This window comes from Aquarana catesbeiana, linkage group LG03 (assembly GCF_042186555.1).
Source record: "Aquarana catesbeiana isolate 2022-GZ linkage group LG03, ASM4218655v1, whole genome shotgun sequence".
Classification (NCBI taxonomy): domain Eukaryota; kingdom Metazoa; phylum Chordata; class Amphibia; order Anura; family Ranidae; genus Aquarana; species Aquarana catesbeiana.
This window is the reverse complement of record NC_133326.1, coordinates 195572556-195594391: the sequence shown is the minus strand read 5'-3', so window position 1 is coordinate 195594391 and position 21836 is coordinate 195572556. Positions and strand designations below refer to the sequence as shown.

General features: G+C 39.8%; 1 protein-coding gene across 7 annotated transcripts in view; it reads right to left on the bottom strand.

Annotated features, from left to right (window-relative positions):
- Positions 1-2271: 2271 nt before the first annotated feature.
- KIF21A (kinesin family member 21A) overlaps positions 2272-21836 on the bottom strand; it is a 279203-nt gene continuing 259638 nt past the window's right edge. For all 7 annotated transcript variants that reach the window (XM_073619687.1, XM_073619690.1, XM_073619692.1 and 4 more), the window contains 7 exons: positions 20975-21111; positions 14722-14902; positions 13591-13755; positions 11123-11240; positions 9078-9248; positions 8777-8976; positions 2272-3535 (listed from right to left, as the gene is read on the bottom strand). In XM_073619687.1, the coding sequence (XP_073475788.1) occupies positions 3442-3535; positions 8777-8976; positions 9078-9248; positions 11123-11240; positions 13591-13755; positions 14722-14902; positions 20975-21111 (1066 nt within the window). In that variant the 3' untranslated portion in view covers positions 2272-3441. The remainder of the gene's footprint in view (positions 3536-8776; positions 8977-9077; positions 9249-11122; positions 11241-13590; positions 13756-14721; positions 14903-20974; positions 21112-21836) is intronic.

Here is a 21836-nt window from a genome sequence, read left to right as displayed (position 1 = left end):
ACTTTACTGTTATCTTATTCTTTTATTCAAAAAAGTGAATTTTTTCCAAAAAAAGTGCGCTTATAAGACCGCTGCGCAAATACGGTGCTAAAAAAAGTATTGCAACGACCGCCATTTTATTCTCTAGGGTGTTAGAAAAAAAAAAAACATATATACTGTTTCGGGGTTCTAAGTAATTGTCTAGCAAAAAAAAACCTGTTTTAAACATGTAAACACCTAAAATCCAAAATGAGGCCGGTCCTTAAGTGGTTAAGAAAACATGGTAACAATTTCATGTAAAATAGATTACAGTAGTGTATGTGTATGGATTATTTTGGAGAATAAAGATATTTAGTGTCACTTTAAGAGAGATAGGTTTTTCTTGCAAGTGTATTAACAGGCATGCTTGCCTTATGTTGTGGGACATTTTAGGAACCCCTAAGAAAATACCAAATGGAATGCAATCGGTTGCTGTTCCAGCACAACTACCTACCATATTAGGATGTGCCAGATCATTCTGTACAAACCATTCACTTAACAGGAGTACAGCATAAAGGAGATATTGATAAGGTACCCACAGAGATATGATGACATGGCTATAACAAGCTACAGACAACACAACAGGGTGGTCAGGAAGATTCAATTACACTAATGGTTTGTGTTCATGGGTTTTGCTGTCAAAGGCTAATTTGCTCTATAGTGGGCCAGAGGCTTTAGAATGTCCAAGAATCAGAGACACCCTGGTGGAGGTTTACATACTTGCGGGATTTTAATTTATTGGAGGCGAGAGTTCTGTAAGCACTGTGGTGGCAAGCGTGTCTTAACCATAGGAGCACATTGTATCTTTGCTGGTGTGGAATATTTAAGATCACAGAAGAAACAAATTATCACTATTGGATGTAATGGAAGAAGAGACTGATCACTGTACATTGCTCAGCGTTTTGCCTTTTTGTGTTTTGGACTTTATAACACAGATTTACACTATTTACTTACCTGTGCAGTATATGTGTTTTGGAGGATTCACATAAGTAATTTATATTATTCACATATTGTGGTAATCTATGTTAATTTGACCGTTTATCAGCGCAGCATCTTTTTTTCACTTAACATTTGAAAACAGTGCTGCTTAAAACACATACCCAACAAGTTTTGACCTGTTTTTTCATTAATGCAAATGATACCAGAGAAACAACACAATGTGAAGTTCAAACACAGCCTCAAAACGGTCATTCACACTGTGCTATTGAAGTAATTGGGATCTGCTGAAAAGAGAAAGGCTTCTTTCCCCGAGAATGCTCAGCTGCCAAGCTCTGGGGCCAGCTATATAAACTTCAGCATTACCCAATCTGGCTGCTGTTTAGCTAGGTGGAGCATATACAAGGGACGTTCACGTTAAACCAGGACCTTTTGAGTTTATATAATAAAAGAACAAATTTCAAGGAGTGGAAACTGCATTTATTTTTCAACATACTCCCCTGCTACATTTATACACTTATGCCAGCATTTAACTAATGCCTGGAAAGCTTTGGCATAGAAAGACTTGTCAGTCTGAACCATCCTAGGCCACTTTACCTCACTTCGTCATCAGTGCTGACACCCCCCCCCCCCCAAAGAGCTCTTTTAGGGTTCCAAACAAGTGGTAATCACTTGGAGTGAGTTATCGGCTGTAAGGAGGATGTGGCAATACCTCCCAGCCGAGTTGATGTAATGTGCATGTAGTGCGGTGAGCAGTATGAGCTTGTGCGTTGTCCTGGAGAAACAGGATGCCCTTAGTAATCACATCAGGCCTTATTGCATATGCACACCACTCAAAACAGGACAGTAATATTCCCTGTTGATAGTGGCACCACATGAATAACGCCACATTTATCCCAGAAAACACTTGCCATCAATTTTTTGGTGGTGGCGAGTTTGTGGAGGAGCTGTTCCATGCACACAATAACACTGTTGTCTACCATCTTGATCAACGACCTCTGGACTGGCCTGCGACATGCGCGTCGCTTACCAGTAATAGGACACACTTGCCACTTACTACTTCGTGTGGTAGCATCCCTTTTTATACCTGTAAAATTAAAAGTCCCAGTTTGACTTTAACACCCCTCATATGATAATGGAAGTTCTGACCAAGACATCGACTGGAGGGCAGTTGTCATACTGAGCCTGCATTCCTCTGTTTTGTCTATGGCTGGCTTTTAGAGATGACCAGTGCAACTATATCATCTATGTGACATTCTAGGACAAAAAAGCATATGCACTTCATAGACTGCTTCCCATAATCAAACAACCACAAAGTCACAGTTTGCATGTATTTATTCATGCATTAGCTTAGATAAAGGTCACAAGTTATCTCAATCTACAAACAAAATATGCACAAATATTAAACCTATATTAAATTTGCAGGTTTCAAATTTACAAAATAAGATTAAGAAAAAGCATGTTTTTTCCGATTCACACAGCATTTTTAAAATCAAAAGCAGGAGCTGAAGATCTTTTTACATCCAAAATTATATACAACATTTTCTACCACAGAAAAGATTCAAACTCTCAAATAAACAAAAAAAACTGTATTCAAAATATATTTAGCAGCATTTTAAATTAGAAGAAAGCAAAATGTATGCAACTGATAGAGCTGTAAGAAAAATGTATTTTATGGAAAAAAAACTAGTAAACAAAAATAATTTAAAGCATTTAAGTTTTAACAGTAGGACACACGCATACATCATACAACACAGCTTTGCCTTCCAGCCACATAAATGGTTAACTGTTTGAGGAAAGAAGAAATGTGTAATCTTTAAACAGTTACTGCACATAAAATCCTGAGCACAAGGACTTGCTGAAAAGCTGAACTTTGGTCAAGTATAAAGTAAGGTATTCAACACCAAAGCTTTAATGACAAGGAGTGAACACTTGTAATACATCAGGTACTGCTGGAAAAATCTGCATGCTGATTTTCTGTTTTACCAAAAATCATCATGGGAGTTTTTGTTCATCAATACCAACAAGTGTCTACCCCTTGTCTTGGCAGTTTTTATACATAAGACCTACAGGCACACAGTTTGTATATGTGATAGCGGATACTACAAAAGTACTTCAAGTAAACCCTGTGTGTTATATTTGCTTGCATACCTTAACCTCATAATACAGCAGAGCCACTTAAAGTTACACAGAAACAGCTTTGTACCATTTTCACCCATGACTAAAACACAACAAACCATGTTTTCAGTCAGGGAGTGAAATTCAATTGTTTAGGTTATAGAACAGCAGGATTGTTATATGCGTGTGCAAAACTTGGTAAGTAGCCTACCGCTGTTAAGAATACAGTAACAGTACAGTTGATCACAATTTCCAATTAGTTCCAGTATACTATATGTCGCAGTTATAATTTAACAAATGCCCAGATAAATCTAATGGTAAACAGTTTGTCACAGTTTCTCCTTAAGACTTCATGTTGATACTTCCAGTTCAATTGCTGGCAACCTCTTCACTCGTGTCCCCAGCATCAGATATCTGCCCGTCCAGTGAGCCATGAGCTTTCCAGATCCTCACCGTTTGGTCGCTGCAAAGAACATAAAATGAGAAATACAAATCATGAGGCTAATGGTTACAATAAAGAAAACGTAATGTTAATGGCCATAATAACAATAGTGATGACATTTTGGGCTGAGGAGAAGTGTAGAAAAGCTGCATTGATGTTACATACAGCTTACATTGGCATAAAGTAAGGAGAACACTTGCGGTGTAATAGTCAGCTTTGCTCATGCTGAGTATGGTCAAGTTTGAATAAACTGTACTAAAGGGCAATTTATGGATGGCTGGGCCTCATTTGCTTGTGCCTTACTGTAAACGTGCACCCAAAACCTTATGCTGTTCAGCTGTCATTTTGAAAGACAAAATTTGTAATTTTCCTGCAATTTATCAAAAGGAAAAAAATAACCCTCACACACTATATGGAAAACACAGGCATTAAAGTGTTTGTAGAGTCACTAAAGTGACTTTACATGTATTTAATGCAGATATACAGCCATTACCAAAACGGTGTTTGTTAGAAATGAAAAGGCTAAATACCATTTCTGACACCACAGCTGTGCGGTCACGTGATCCTCCTTGTGCTGGCTGACTCCGATCTATGGGGAGGAGCCGAGATTCCCCTGTAAAATCAGCTGGCCAACAGAGGGGAATCTCCACCGTCTTCTGCGTCTCTCCATAGATCTAGGCCGGTCAGCACAGAGGGATCAAGTGACCGCACAGCTGCGGTGTCAGAAATGGTATTTAGCCTTTCATTTCTATCAAACACTTACAGTTTTGGTAATGGCTGCATACTGTATCTGCAATAAATACATTGAAATGTGCTGCATTATGCAGCGGAATAGAGGGTGGAGGGGCGGAGAGGAAACGCTCTCATGTGGACAGGGAGGGAGGGGGTAGAGACTGTCAGAGGAGAGAGACAAGGGCTGCAGGTGATGGAGACATGTAACCTGACCAAGGTAGTCAGGGCTCAGCAGCCATGATTATTGTGGTCAGCAGAGGCAGAGGGACTCAGGAACTGGCAAGATCAACCAGGTTTATTACCAGTTAGGCAGAGAGGAATTGAACAGCACAAGCACTCTGCTGTTATTCATTCCTTAAAGTAACGGGATCTTGGTAGTTTTTTTTTTTTTAGGTTTACAAACACTTTAAAGCACAATTGGCTAGGTATCTGTATCCCACTTTATTTTATAATGGGTGAATTAAATATTTAGTGGTTTGCTCATCCCTTGTTGATATGAGGTGAATTAGGCCACAGATTTTAAATTATAATGATTTATACAGAGGCAATAACATTTCTTAATACTATTACCCTAAACATTATTTCAACATACCTAACAATATCTAAACTATATTTGAAGCCAAAACATTTTTTTCAGTGTCCTGCAGGTTTCCACTGTTCTGTCCTTGCTGGGGAAATGCCCCCTCATTATTTGTGTCACACAGGAAGTGATGGGACATCCAAACATTTATAGCTGTCTCCAGAACAAGCGGTGAGGGAAATCTTTCAAAGGGCACATCTGTTCTGGTGTCAACTGTCTAGTAGATGATTTTTCCCTTATTTCCTTCTGTGTTTTCGGGAAAGGAAGGGGAAGGAAATCTCTTCAAGAGGACACAAATTATTCACCAAAAAATGGTTTTAGATATACTTTTATTGCTCGTTGAAGTACAATGTGGAAGCTCCTGCCACCTTTTTCATAAAACACAAATGCGATTTAATATTTTGATTCACATGTTATTTGACTCTGTAAAAAGAAAAAAAACTTGGACTGTACTGTATAATTTTTATTTGGTATAACTATAGTTGTAGATCACTGGCCTAAAAATGCAATCTAAACCAGAAATTAAAATAAAGAAATGCAGCTAGTTGCAGACTTTGGGCATGCTAAACATCATTGTACACAGGACTTGTGTAGCACGTCCAGTCTCTCTACCCTGCTTCTGGGACCCCCCTTCCAAGTATACCGTAATTAATCAAAGACGTTGCTCTAGCTATCAAAAAAGTAGTCTGAATCAGTGTTTATAAACAACACTGTATAAGAACTTATACAAAGATACAAATGTAACATTGTTACATTTGTATCTTTCTGGTCATTCTTCTGCAGATCAAAGGGATTCACTCAGATCTGCAGATGTCATCAGTAAAAAGGGGTTGTAAAGGTTTTTTTTTTTTTTTTTTTAAATAACAAGTTATACTTACCTCTGTGAAAGGGTTTGCACAGAGTGGCCCCGATCCCCCTCTTCTGGGGTCCCCCAGCGGCGCTCCTGGCTCCTCCCCGCATCCAGTACCCCCTCGGAGACCCACTTTTCAAGGGGGCACGCATGAGGGTGTGCTCCCAAGTCCAGCTGCTGCATCCATTGACACAGACAGCAGGACTTGGCACCGCCTCCCGTGTCATTGGATTTGACTGACAGCAGCAGGTGCCAATCTGTCCAATAAAAAATTCCTCCGTTTAACCCCTTATTGACCCTCATTTTATTCTAATCAGCCCTTATTACCTACTTCATCTCCTCTCTTCAACTATTTTCCTGCTGATTTTTTGGTTTTTTTTTGTTTTTTTATCAACTATTAACCCTTTCGCTGCCAGAGCCATTTTTGCACATGTTTAAGAAAAATCATTGTAGGCCTGAAGATTAGACAAAACCCACAAACAGTATATATTTTCTGAAAGCAGACACTCTAGAGAATAAAATAGCGGTAGTTTGAATTTTTAATGTCAAACTATATTATCGCAAAAGGTCTAGGAAACGCAAACTTTCAGTAAAAAACACATTAACGTGGATTTTACTGCAAGCAAATGCAATAAAATTACCCATATTTTTGTGGTGAAATGGCGTCAAACTTTAGTACCCCATATTTTCTATAGGTGACACTTCAAAAGTCCCCTATAGGTATCAGTTTAGTATTAGGGAGGAGGTTTTGTGTTAGAATTATTTCTCTCTCTCACCATGTGTATCACAATCATTTTCACATGTAGGCTTCCCGACGCATGCGTTTATGTTCATGCGTGGGTGTATGTGGGGGGCCTCAACATTTTTTGGGGGAGGGATTTTATGTGCTTGGTGTTGCAAAAAAAAAAAAAAAAAATTTTTACTACTTAACTTTTTTTTTTAAAAGACCCTGCATGTCTCCCCTGTGCTCCACTAAATATTTTGCAATGCAGATAGCATTGCAAAACATTATTTCCCGGCTGAGCTAGCCGGGGACATGGAGAGCTTGACCCGGAAGTGACGTCAGAGATGTTGCTTTCTGGGTCACAAAAAGAAGGGGAGGAGAGTGGACATGTGTCCACTCTTCTCTTTCCCCTTCAGCATCCACCATGGAGTTCCTGGGCCCGCAGATGGGCAAGCAGAGCCCAGTAAGCATCGGCAGGGGGGGGGTGATGCCGGTATCGGGGGTGTGTGAGAGCAATCGGGCGGCAGCACCGCCGCACAAATGCACTCAACTGGTAGGCAGGAGTCTGCCTATCAGTTTCACACACAATCCCGGTGGCTGCAGCCACCGGATTTGTGTGTAATACCTTCCACTGTCAGGTCCTTACGACGTACGCACCCAGAGGCGAAAGGGTTAATATTTAAACTTTGTTTTTGTTTAAACTTGTTTGTGAATAGGTTTATATATTTAACATATATTTACACATGTCCCATTTAAAAAAAGCACAAAATTTAAATGAAAAAAAAAAAAAAACACTATTTCATTTGTAAATAGCTTTGCAATGCTTTGCATCAGAATCATAATTTTAGTCATTTTAAACAGGACAAGATACAGAATAAAATGTGCACATTTTATGTCCAGTAACACTAATTCTTTTTACACTAACACTGCTCGAAAAAATGCAGTTTGTTTACTTTCATTGCATTTTATTGTCTAAGTAATTGGGGGAAAAAATCATTGTTGCAAGACAATCTAATGAAAACAAAGCCTTGTTTGTCATTATAAAAACAACATACTGTATGTATAACCTTGTTATCTGTAGTAATGACAAAGTTATTGCTGAATAAACAGGTCCACAGCAGAAATGTAAAAGTTGTTCTGGCCCATAGGTGGTTAAAAGGTGTGGGAGTGGTTAAACAGAATGAAGCTAATAACAGTACTGGCAAAAAAAACAATATACATTTAAATTCTGAAAAAGATTGTTAAAGAGAAACTGCAGTCTGTTCACATAATTTGAAATAAAAACATCTTTGCCATTCTGAAGCTTCCCTCTAACCACTTTGCATATTATTTTATATATACTGTGATTCTGTACTTGCCGTATATGCTGCAGAAATCTCCCTCCACTGAGTCTGGGTACAACCATTTTAACTGTGGCCAGCTGAAGCTGCTGCCTGTTCACTTCCAGAATTTCTGTGCTGCTGGCTACTCAATATGCACTTCCCAGTCTGTGCAGTAAGAAAACTGTGGCGCACATTGTTGTCTATAAGTTGCCATAGGAATGGCAACTTCTGTGGAAGTTCATGCCCTGTTATTGCAAAGTATTAACAGCATGGAACACAGAGGAAAGTGTACATACTATGCTTGTTCAAACAGGAAAGCAGCAAACAAAAGTATTTTCTATTTTACATGATTTACTGTATTTCTCGTCCAAACTGCAAACACTGAGTAGACAAGCCTTAGCTGCAGCCGAGTCCTGTACCATGATCTTTTCACACACACAAATCCTCTGGGAACTACAGAGAGCTGCCTGCAGCAGGGCTGAAGCACAGAGAAATAATCTCCTATGCAGATGAGATAAGGAATGTGAACTTATCCAGGGAAGATTGTGCAGACTGGCCAGGGGGTGTAATAAGTGTACAGGGCTGAAATATACACATAAAAGAGAGAGAGCAATCTTCCTTTCACTACACTAGACATAATTCTACTTCTCTGGGAAAGCACATGGATCTTTTCAGTCTCCTCCTATCCCCGCCCTCATCCGAACCCCTCCAGCCCTGTAGCCATGCTCAATTGTATTCAGCTATCCTGCATCTCCCCGCCCCCCTCATCTGCCAGCTACCTCTCAATGAATGAACAGATAAGAAGAAATGAGTACTGCTGGGAGATCTGACGTTTCTCTCCCAGGAGTCATTGCAATGCAGGAAACAGCATCAAACATCAAGTGTTTTTTCAGCAATGAAAGAGGAAGTACAGAGAATAAGGCATTTACTTCCACCAAAATTATAGTTTTGATTTCCAATGATTACACAGCAAGGGCAGAAGGTTCAATTGAATGAAACATGAAAAAATGACCGGAGTTCCACTTTAATGGAAAAATTATATGAAAATCCTTACTCTGACGCAGTAAATATGTGTGTTGAGTTGGTGCAGATTGCATTTATGGGACTATCATGACCCTTGACCTCTCCGATAGGCATAAAAGTATCTATATTCCAAAGTTTCAGGATGCCTCCCCGACAGCCACTGAGAAGAACAGGGCAACTGGGCACGATTCCAAGAGCACACACCCAATCTTTGTGGGCATTTGGAACTTGCTGGAGGGAAGGAAAAGAAAAAAAAATAAAGCTCAACTTACAGCAATGGAAATTGTCAGAACATTAAAAAAGGTCCAAATGTTTAAAACTAGCAAACATACATAAAGGAGGTCTTTCCGGGAAAGGTCCCATTTTTTTAATCCATTGTCCCTGGACCCACTGAAAAGGTTGTCTCCGCTGATGACCACTGCTTCAATACCATCATAATGGGGTGGTTCAAAACAATGTGTAGGGCTTATGGCGCCAAGAGCACCTTCACTAATATCAAACATCTGTGTAAAATTAAATAGAAGAAATTATAAAATAGACATATAGTAGAGAGCAACAGACAACCCTGCATGAATACAAATAAAGCCATGAACAGGGTCTCCCAAAACAGCAGATATCTGCAAATACCAGCTGTTCCACTGGCCAATCTATCAGACCTGTTCTGCTGTGCATTAATATACACACCCCACAAAATTCCTGCTCTGACAGAAAGTATACTTTTTCAGTTAACTAGTAACTACAAACAAGTAACAGATAAAACTAAAGTCTGTGGAACGAATTTCTTTTTTTACATACAACTAGCAGTTTCACTTTAACTTCTGCTGATATCAGACTTTAAACAGCAATACTCAGGCTGGAAGGGGGAGTGGCACTGTAAACCAATCAGGGCTCTATTGCTTTGCATCAGCTGTTGATCACAGAAGGGGAGAACAAAGATAACCTCATCTTTCACTGCTAAATAGGCAGTCTGGAAGAGACAGCTAAGAAAGCAGAAATTCTTTTCTTATTACATATGGTCACTAATCACATGGGTAACCATAATAATCATAAATGGAGGGATAGTGTTGAACTGTCCACTGGAGGATGTTGTCAGTTATAAATGCAGGGCATTAAATCATGGTTCTTTTTACCAAACGCTGGCCATACACTGCTTGAATTTTGGTCGATTTCTGCTGGCTTGGCCAAAAGCTGACTAGTTGTATGGGCATGCTGGCACCACAACTTTGTACAAAAGTCGATTATAATCAACTGTGATTAGAGCCTGTTGTACAATTGATTGGATGCCAGTGCTGTGCGGCAATCAGATGTAGGGTGGGTATTCTGATAGCTGGCGCAGACAGCTTTCAGAGTACACCTGGCAGGGGGAGGATTTGTCTGTCTAGTTTAACCACTTCAATACCAGGCACTTAAACACCTTCCTGCCCAGGCCAATTTTCAGCTTTCAGTGCTGTCACAATTTGAATGACAATTGCGCAGTCATGCAACACTGTACCCAAACAAATTATTTATCATTTTGTTCCCACAAATAGAGCTTTCTTTTGGTGGTATTTGATCACCTCTATGGTTTATATTTTTTGCGCAACAAATAAAAAAAACTGCACTGATGGGCACTGATGAGGTGGCACTGATGGGCACTCGTAGGTGGCACTGATGGTTTACTTATGGGTGGCACTGATGGGTGGGCACTGACAGGTGGCACCGATGACACTGATTGGTGGCATTGCTGGGCATCACTGATATATAATGATGCCAGTCAGTGCCCATTTGTGGGCACTGATTGGCACAGATCTGGCATAATTTGCACATGTAGATGGCCATGTGGTAGATATCTGGCCATCCACATGTTGCACCCTTCCCTGGTGGTCCTGGCGGCTTCTCTGGTGGTCTAGCGTGGGCAATCAGCGCAGACCCCCCCACCCCCCCACAGGAGAGCCGCCAATCGGCTCTCCTCTACTCGTGTCTGTCAGATGCGAGTGAGGAAAAGCCAATCAACGGCTTTTCCTATTGACATCATGATCAGCCGTGATTGAACGCGGCTAATCACGTGGTAAAGAGCCTCCACCGGAGGCTTTATCAAGATCGGTTTAGCGGTGTGTCAGACTGACAAACCGCTCGCCGTGATACGCGCCCCCATGGGCGCGAGGCGGCATGTTATCCTGCTGGACGTCATATGACGCCCAGTCAGGATAAATGAACAACCGCCTGGCGGTCAATCTGCTATAGGCCGGGCGGGAAGTGGTTAACTGAATCGTGGCTTAACATAACTTTTCAGCTGTCTAAATTCCTAAATATTCTAAAGAAGCTGGTGACCAAATCACATATTTCAGATATACATCATGCACAAATATGCCATTGCACACAAAATTATAGCAGTTACCTTAATGTAATGATCCTTCGAGCCTGTGATAATTAAGTCTTGGCCACTGGCAACCTGATCTACAGTTAAACACATGACCGGCCCAAGATGTCCTGTTAACTTTCCCGTAGACTGAAACCTTAAAAAAGTGAAAAACAGCGTTTTAAAAAGGAACAGTACAAGCAGATCCTAGAAAAAATATACACATTTAGAAGTTCAGCCATGAGCTTAGTTTTGAACCCTTCAGTGCCTGGGAGCATAGGACACAGTATGTAACGTATTTTGAAAAATTATTAATGGAAAAAAAAAAAAAGTATCGGACAGCACTCAATTGCTTCTGCTTCCTGTAGATATTTATTAGGCATCGCTACAGAGCAGTGTTTATATCTAGACCTACATTGAAAATAACAAAATTCAAAGCTACCTTCATTTAAAAACTATACTGTACAGACATAATAAAAATGATGGTATGAAATGCATACAATTAACATGTTTTTTCATCCTATGCTTTAGTTTTATACCCAGATCCAGTAACCTGGTGTTTTAGGAACAGCACTTTGCTCCTGCTGGTTTTAAAGTGCAGAAGACAATAAAATTCAACCTGCTGTAGTGTCTGTTCTCCCTCAAGGGCCTGTTAAGACTGGTGATCTGAGCGAGCCTCTCCACAAATAGACAATTATTTTTTTTAAACATAACCTGATCTGATCTGAGTTATCTCTATTCAGCTTTAATATCCTGATGAAGGGTGATCAGAAAGCCCTCTTAATTTGTTGGGTATTTCTTTGAGGTCACTGTGACCAATAAAGTAACTGAACTCCACCAACTGGTACTCCCTTCTCTCAAAGCTACTACTGATGCTCCAAGGACCTGTCTAGGCCCATCCATCTAGGGAGCTGCCACTGTTAAAATTAGGATCATTGTGACAAACTGCCGGGCACCCCACCTGGGTGCTTCCGCCAAGATACAGCTTCCTCCACTCCAGGTATTATAGCTGAGCAATCCACCCAAGAACTAGATGACTTGGGTGCAAACTGGAACTGACTTTATTGTTAACTCACACAGAATACATACCACACAAAACCAGGTAAGAGCTTGATCACATTATACTAAACAATGCAAACTGTAAACAGTAATTCCATCAGCACATCTAAGGAACAGCCAACAGCTAACAGTGATCTAATTACCAGTAAGCTAATTACACAACTAATTAATTAATTAAACAAGCCTAGGTGACTCAGGTCAGTGCCCACCCAATCAACTCGGCATCAGTTCCCCACAAAGAAGACCCAGGGCTACCCAAATCTCATTACCCAGATTTCACTTGTGTAATCTGTCCACTAGACAAGTCATCATGAGACAAAACTTATACAATGTTCCATCAGTCTGCAAAAGTGGAATTCATTTATCTTCAGAGATTTCTTGAGAAAGATTGTTGATAAATATTTCTATCCCAAGTGGAGGAGCTTCTCCAACCCAGTCTGCAGAAGGCCCACCACATTTCCTGTGACCATTAACCCACACTAATATTACACCTTTCCACTCCAGAAGGGAAGCTTTATTGTCTTTATTCAGAGAACTAATCCAAGCTTTGCTCTCAGCGTTCATCACTAGAGAATAATCTGCTTTCTCCATGGGATTAGAGGCTGAACTGAGCTCTTTTCCATGCTTTGTTCGGGAGGAAGCAGACAAAATCCCTGGTCTCCTCCATGGGCCATAATCAGTGGGTAGAAGGCTAGCCCCTAGTACCCTTCAAAAGCCCCTGTCCCAGGTTGTTTTTCACAGTCATCTATTTATTTTAGGGGTCTCATGCTCCACCAAAGTAGCTCTATTGAAAACTCTTTCACTGGCCAGCCCATATAATCTAACCTCAGGTGTTCCTAATTATGTACTATGCTCCCTCATGCTGTTACGAGTTCTGATCAAGATCCCTTGTGCTGCCAGGCGGAAGTGCTAAACACTTTGCCACATGCTACTATTCAATCAGATGTAAATATAGAAGGGCAATGGCAGAGTGGCGAAGAAACAGGCTGCTGTTAGGGAAAGAGCTGGATTTTATTCTGACCCTTGTTGGCTAGAAACCGCTAACACAGAACAGTAAATAAAAGTTTAAGGAGTACATTTTCAGTTTTATCCAGTATAGAATGATCACTTGCTCATCTATAATGAAGCAATTAGTGGCAACATTTTTTTAATAAGCAGCATCTCTAAATTACATTAATTCTTTATCTCACATTACATATATTCTAAAATAATATTTTGAACCTTAAAATCACATTCCTAATTTTCAGGACCCTGACCAATATGTAGATATTATTTCACTATACCTATAAATGTAAATTATGCATTTATAAAACCGTACATTTAGATGTTCACGATATGTATAGATGGCTTCTTTTTTTTTCTTACATTATATTCTGTCCTTTTTGTGTCCTCTTACCAATGATTACAGGTAGCCAACACCAAAGTTTCAGAATTAAAAGATTAATTACCTTTTCAGATCCCACATTCTCACTGCATTTCCAGCTGCTGCATACAGGAAGGTACCCGTTGGCTTAAGTGCAATCTGGTTAATCTGATTTTCACCAGGAGGAATGGTCACTGTCCTGCTTTGACTTCCAGCACATGAATCCCATGCCATAACTTGACCTGAAGACCTTATATCAAATAACATACAACCTGTTACATAAACTTTCCAGTTAAAATGACCAACACACTTGCGTCTGAAATAAGCATGACTTTGTTGTACTTCACTACTGAGTTAAAATGTATAAAATAGCATGCGTGTACAGTTCACGTCTATTCATCTTCAGCAATGTCCTTTTGTTTTTCCACCAATGACAGGTAGATGACAGGAGTATGACACACTTTCAACACTTAGACCCCTTTCACACTGGGGCGTTTTTCAGGCGTTTTGGTGTTAAAAAAAGCACCTGAAAGAAGCCTCATCTGCAATCCCACTGTGAAAGCCCGAGTGCTTTCACACTGGGGCGCTGCGCTGGCAGGGCATCAAAAAAAAGTCCTGCAAGCAGCTTCTTTGCAGCGCTTTCGTGTTTTTGCCACTGGGCTGGGTGCGCCGATGGTCCGAGCCCTTTCACACTGCCAGCGCCCGAGTGTGAAAGGGGTCCTAAGCTGCGCTTTACCAGCGTTTTTTGGGCGCTAGCAGTGTGAAAGCACTCGGGGGAGACGAATAAGCGAAAACTCCACTTTTGGGTGGAACTCCACTTTCAAATTATAGAAGATGAGGTTTATCAGGGAAATGCTACATAATAATGCCCAAATTTATATACAACCAATGTTAATCATAGCAACAAAAAATTTATAAAATAAAATAAAACTAAGCAACATATTGGTGGACAAGTAAAGACCGCTGTATAGTGCTGTGAAGTTTACCATTTCATTAAAAAAATTCTTATTGAGGCGATGTATCCCGCTAGAATCCCCCCACCACAAATACTAAAAAACACTCTTATACATTGCAGCAACTGCCTTAATTAACTTATCAGTCTGGGCCTAGCCTGCATTCACAGATAAGATCAATGTACACTGGATACGGACCACTGAAAGGTAAAATATTTTTTTTTTAAATACTACTATAAACAATACTTCTGAACAATACTTACGTAAGTGTCTTTATGCATTTTGCAGAATCTCGGATGTCCCACACCTTAATATAAGATGTCGAAACTGTGAATACCAGGCTTGTGTAGTTACAGTATTTCACTGAAACCACATTATTCGGATGCCCCCCAAGTGACATAATTTCCTGTCCGGTGACAAGATTCCATACTTTACAAGTACGGTCTGGGGAGGAAATAGAAAACACATTTGGATGTAAACCTTGCACCATCGCAGACAAACGCTTCCATTTATAGTTTTTACTGGTCAAAAGAGCGCGGTTTATTGGTTGTTTTGGCTTTTTTTATTTTGGCATTTTTTTACTATACACCAACACTATGCATTTTAAACAATTATTTCAGGAGCCAAAATACAGTATAACCGTCAAATCCAAATAGTCAATGAAGTCCAACAACCCACATGCACAAATAATTAAAAAAAGGAAGAAAAAGGGGTCGGGAACTTTAAAAGAGCGTCTGCATCATTAAGGCTCGGTTCACATTGCAGTGATGCGGGAACCCTGCAAATCCAGTACGGGTTCCCGCATCGCTTGTCTCCCACCGGCAGTTCACACTGCACTATGCAAACTGCTGGAATTGTCAATACAAAGTTAATGACACCAACTGTTGATTCGGACAGGAATCGTATCGCATGGGTGCGAATACCCATGCGATCTGATTCTGGTGCGGACCAAAAAAGGATCCTGCACGAGTTTGGTCTGAATGCAATGTGAATTCAGCCATACAATCTGTATGGCTGAATTCGCATCGCACAGACATCGCATGTGATTTGCACAGCAGCGCGTTGCGAATCACATGCAATGTCTGACATCGCAGCAGTGAGAACTGAGCCTCAGGCTCAATAAAATATATCGGAAAAAAAAAAAGTCTCTGCTTCAGAACACATTAGGGCTTTGTAAATATCACACTATCATTACTTTATTTAAGCATATATTACTTTAAATGATCCATCACTTTCAACTCTCAAGTTACACATGTATGTGCATATCATTTATAAAACACATTTTATGAACACATTATTGGGATTATTTTCCCCCAGGAGATGGCTCTGTTTTAAGTGTTTTTTAATGTTTATTTTCCATTTGGAGCTAGTACTGGAAAAGCTAAAATCAATGGTTCAATGCCTATTCTGAAGCCAAAATCATTACATACTCAACTAGCATTTATCTGATTTCAGGACTGAAAACATCTGTCTACAAAATGCATAGTGGGTTGTTTGGCTTACTGCTGAAGCCTGCGCATCTGGAAGTGTCTCAAGAGAATTACCAACCTTACAAAATTTTAAAACGGAGGGAAAAGAAATGATATCAACGCTGACATAACTAGTAAAAATAAATTTACTGTATTGTTCGCACAGTTATAGTATGTTTTTTAAAGTACTTCATGTTATCATTATATCTTGAGTTTAGAGTTGTCCAAGTGTGAACACAAATGTGTTTATATGAAGACAAGGGCAAGAGGTTCTGAGTAAGCCAAAGCTGTTCAGAAATCTGACCATTCTACATGGTTTTGTTGCTTCCCTCTATAGGAATATCAGCAAGTTTCAATCAGCTAAAACCTAAAAGAAAACATCAGATGAAACTGAAACTAGGAAAACAATGGTTTAAATTTACTTTAATCTGTGATGGAAAAATCAGGATGACTGATGAAGTGAGAAAGCTTCAGAAAATGGACAACAAACATAATACTGTGTACTTTTTCTAAGTAATGACGTGGAACATTCATATGGTCCTAAAAGAGAAGTGTGAGTTATAAAAAAAAGAAAAGCAAAACAAAAAAAAAAACAAACAATCATACTCACCAAGGTAGATGTAGCAGCGGTCCAATGCTGCATCTGTCCCCTGCCAACCCCAAGACTGAGAACCGAGCAATGAAAGAACGCTGACCGTTTAGGTTTCGGTCTTCAGTGAGCAGAGAGCCGATGAGTGTCAGTCACTGGATCTCTGCTCTGTCCCTTCAGGGAGTCACTGAAGCTCCGGGTCGTGCAGCTGCACACTTATGCACCGTTTATGCAAACATATAACTTTATATCTGCAGTATGAAGTCCAAGGCACTGCTGCTTTTGAATACTAATCTCAGGAGATTTGGAGTAAGAATCGGGAATGTTGCAATTGTTCTGCTCACTGTTCTCCATGCTTGAAGACTCTGATTGAGGAAGCCCTGTTTCTACCAAGATGGCTACCTCAACAAAGACACAGTGGGGTTGATTTACTAAAGGCAAATAGACTGTGCACTTTGCAGAGTGCAGCTGCCCTCTGTGAGTGCAATTGCCCCAGAGCTTAGTAAATGAGGTAAGGCTTGACTTTGCAAAGAGTACCCAATCTGGTGCAAGGAAAATTAAAAAAACAGCATTTTTGCTTGCACGTCATTGGATGATTCTGCTCATTTACTAAGCTCTGGAGCAACTGCACTTTGCAAAGTGCACAGTCTTTTTCCCTTTAGTAAATCAACCCCAGTGTAGCACAGGTAGGGTTGCCACCTCATTCCTTTAAACCTGAACACATATGCATTACACAGGTTCTGGAGCTAATTTAATGCAGATAAGGCACCAAGTGAGTTTAAATATCACCTTAATCAGCCACAGAACCTGTGTAATATGTGTTAGGGTGTAAAAGGATGAGGTGGCAACCCTAAGCACAGGGCATGGTAAGTCAGCCATAGGGAAAAGATCAACTGTAGGGAGATGACAGGTAACAGAGGTGACAATTCATTTGTTGTAAGCCTGTCTTATTTTGGGCACTGCTTCTGGATTTCAGTACCTCTAATCAAACATGAGTGAAGCTACAGTATTTATCTGTTTGTTAGCAGTGATTTCCCTTGTGGCAACCTTCCATAAACACACACCTTTGGACATAAGCACTGTTAACTTGGGGGGAGGGTAGCTTTAGATCAGCGGTTCTTAACCTGGGGTCCATGAACAGGTTTCAAGGGGTCTGTGAGGGTCAGATAAACATTTACATTTACTATACAGCACCCCCTCCCCCCATCAAAATCGTTTCACATTAAAAAAATTAAAGGAAACACATCCTGCCTCTGCTTATAACACCAACCACTAAGCATCTTAAACAAATTGTTGTCTCATGTTCACTATTTAAGTTTGTAAAAAGATATATAAAAGGTTGGCGCTAAGTTATATATACATATATAAAAAAATATATGTGAAAAATATTTAGTGCATATTGAATGACCACACAAAACAATAATATTGAACAAAATATAGGAACAAAATATGAGAAAGTCCTCAAAAAGAGAATCCAAACATCAAAGAAAAAAAGTCTATGCAGTGACAGGTAATTCTTAGTTATCCGTGCCCCACCCATCACTCGTGTAGGAGAAATACAGACTCATCGGATAACTAGATAATAGGAGATTACCTAGGCACAAATCCTTTAGAAGGTAAAATGCATCCCTTGAAAACATATCCTTGTACTCGTAGGACAATAAAAGCAAAATGATTCACAGGGAAAAAAAAAGAACGGCATTTCTCCAAGCCTCAGCATGCATTCCACCACAGGAAAAACTGGAACCAACCGTACCGGAAATGACGTAAGAGCGAGAGCGCAGCCTCAATGCATTTCGTGGTCAACACATCATCAGGAAGCTTGCTGATGTATTAACCATGAAATGCATGGAGGCTGCGTGCTCGCTCTTACTGACGGGATTTCCGGTACGGTTGGTTTAGTTTTTTGCTGTGGTGGAATGCAAGCTGAGACTTGGAGAAACTGCATTATTTTCCCCTGTGATATCGCTGTACATGTGCTAGCACATTAGCACCCCACAAAGTAAGTGTGCATTTTATCACTATTGGCACTTGTTTACATCAAAGCATATTGTGCTATGTGAATCATTCTGCTTTTATTGAGCTATAGTGTCCTACGAGTACAAGGATACATCAAGGGATGTATTATACCTTCTAAAAGGATTTGTGCCTACGTAATCTCCTATTATCTCGTTATCTGGTGAGTCTGTATTTCTCCTAAATGAGTGATGGTGGAGCACGGATAACTAAGAATTACCTGTCATTACAGGGACTTTTTTTCTATGGTGTTTGGATTCTCTTTGAGGATTCTCTCATATATTGTATTCCTATAATTTGTTCAATATTATTGTTGTGTGGTCATTCAATATGCATTAATATTTTTCACATATATTGTTTATATGTATATATAAGTTAGTGCTAACCTTTTACAGATCTTTAAACTGTTTGGAAGTTGATTTATTCACTTGAAAAGGGACAGCTCTACTTAATACTTACTGCACATTATATTGTGTGGCGCCACTTCTTGTTTATTTAAAAATTATATTTAAATATGTATCATCCTTCTCTGCACAACTTGTGGCACTCAACAACACAGTGCCTTGAAAAAGTATTCATACCCCTTGAAATTTTCCACATTTTGTCATGTTACAACCAAAAGGGTAAATGCATTTTATTGAGATTTTATGTGACAGACCAACACAAAGTGGCACAGAATTGTGAATTGGAAGGAAAATGATAAATGGTTTTCAATTTTTTTTTACAAATAAATATGTGAAAAGTGTGGCGTGCATTTGTATTCAGCCCCCCTGAGTCAATAATTTGTAGAACCACCTTTCGCTCCAATTACTGCTGCAAGTCTTTTTGGGTATGTCTATACCAGGTTTGCACATCTAGGAAGTGACATTTTTGCCCATTCTTCTTTGCAAAATAGCTCTGTCATTAAAATCCACGCCACACTTTTCACATATTGAATTGTAAAAAATGTTAAAAACCATTTATCATGTTGTGAGGATATTTTCCTTCAGCAGAGACAAGGGAAGATGGTCAGTGTTGATGTGAAGATGGATGGAGCCAAATACAGGACAATTTTTAGAAAACCTGTTAGAGTCTGCAAAAGACTTGACTGGGGCGGAGGTTCACCTTCCAGCAGGACAACTGCCCTAAACATACAACCAGAGCTACAATGGAATGGTTTAGATCACAGCATATTCATGTGTTAGAATGGCCCATTCAAAGTCCAGACCTAAATCCAATTGAGAATCTGTGGCAAGACTTAAAAATTGCTGTTCTCAGAAGCTCTCCATCCAATCTGACAGAGCTTGAGCTATTTTACAGAGAAGAATGGGCAAAAATGTCACTCTCTAGATGTGCAAAGCTGGTAGAGACATCCACAAAAAGACTTGCAGCTGAAATTGCAGCAAAAGGTGGTTCTACAAAGTATTGACTCAGGGGTGATGAATACAAATGCACGCCACACTTTTCACATATTTTTAAAAATTTTTGAAAACCATTATTTTCCTTCCACTTCACAATTATGTGCCACTTTGTGTTTGGTCTATCACATAAAATCCCAATAAAGTACATTTACGTTTTTTGTTGTAACATGACAAAAGGTGGGAAATTTCAAGGGGTATGAATACTTTTTCAAGGCACTGAAGGAGTGAATTTTGTGTTAGGATTGTTTCCTTTATTAAAACTTTATGTACGTTATTTTTAAATGCCATAACACATACACAAATTTAATGCATGCAAAGTTGTGTTCATGTGAATATTTCTGGGGAGGGGGTTCTTAGATTTCATTGCATTCTTAAAGGGGTTCATGACTCAAAAAATGTTAGGAGCCACTGTGTTAGATGGAATGGCAGATTTAGATGCACAAACAAATTGAACCCCAACTCCAGCTAACACCCTTTAAGCAGTTGCAATAACATTTTTCTTCTTTGGGATAGAAGTTTTACACGAATGAATAGAAGCTGACCACTTTAAGCAGCCCTGTCAGTGTTAAATGGCTTGTATCAACCCTCTAACTTCTATATTTGCTGGATAGCTTGATCTGGCTGGATCACCAGGTGAAAATAAAGCTTGGTTTGGCTGGATTACTAGGTAAAAAAAAAGAAAAGAAAGCCTTAAAAGGGGAAAACAAATGCAGCCATCACATCTAAGAACTGGTAAGCCGCAATGCTCCCGATTTAAAATATGACCCCAGTGTTTGGTAACATCCCTAACTGTTGCAAATTTAAAAAGGGAAATATAGGCAGTGATGAACAACTCAAAGAACAAAAATTACATTTTCAAAAATCACCAAGATTATTGGAACAATCTGTAAACCACAATGTTACAGTATAGATTGGTTTTAAGACTTCTATGTACTAATTTAAAGTAAAATAGTTAAGACCAATAGCATGCAGCACAGATCAGAAAGTCATACAATATTAGCTGTCAGCAAGTATTTACACAAGTGGAAATAATGTGGCTGACCTTTAGATCCAGTGAAAAGAAGATCATCAGTAGCATCTACACAAAGCACAGCCTTGTTGTGGCCTTCAGCTATATGCATACACTGTACGAGAGAGGTCTTGTTACTTTTGCTAGTAGGAAATGGGTTAATTATGCCCCTAGAGATAAGAAAAAACACGTGTGTTAACATTGCTCATTACATGAAATCTCAGTGTTCTCAGCTTCCAGACCTATTTAGCTACACATGCATCAGTCACTAAATATCTGAAATTGCTATAAGTCATCTGGCTTAGGAGCACAAAAGGAAAGTGTTAGGCTTCGCTTTCTGCAACATTTATGGAGAGGGTTGTCCACTATGTTATCAATTAAGACTGACATGCTGAAATTTAAAGGCTCCATAAAAGATGGCCTCGACTAAATTTCTTCAGCCTTGTTTACACTCATGTTGCCCTCAGAACAGCAATCTGAATTTGTATTGTTCAGGACAACTGATAGGTGGTGAGCAGGCATTATCCCCTCACCACTTGTTTTATTCTCTTAAACCCCACACCAGTGCATCACAATTATGTGTACTGCATGCGGTTGCGGGGCGCCTCCCATCAGCAGGGATCATTGTTGCTACAATGCGACTGTGGCATATGTACACCCCCCCCCCCCCCGCTGCTGTGCAGCTTAAAGGAGTTGGGGGAGGCAGTAAAAACGCGATTCAATTGCATGTTTTTACTGTCTAAACCCACAAGTGAAAACAAGGCCTAAGGCTCGGTTCACACTGGGGCGACTTGGGATCCGACTTGTACGTCCTCAAGTCGCCCCAAGTCGCTCCAGAAATAGTTTCAATGGGAGTTAACGCTAGCGTCTTAATAGACACTACTGAAGTCGCTCC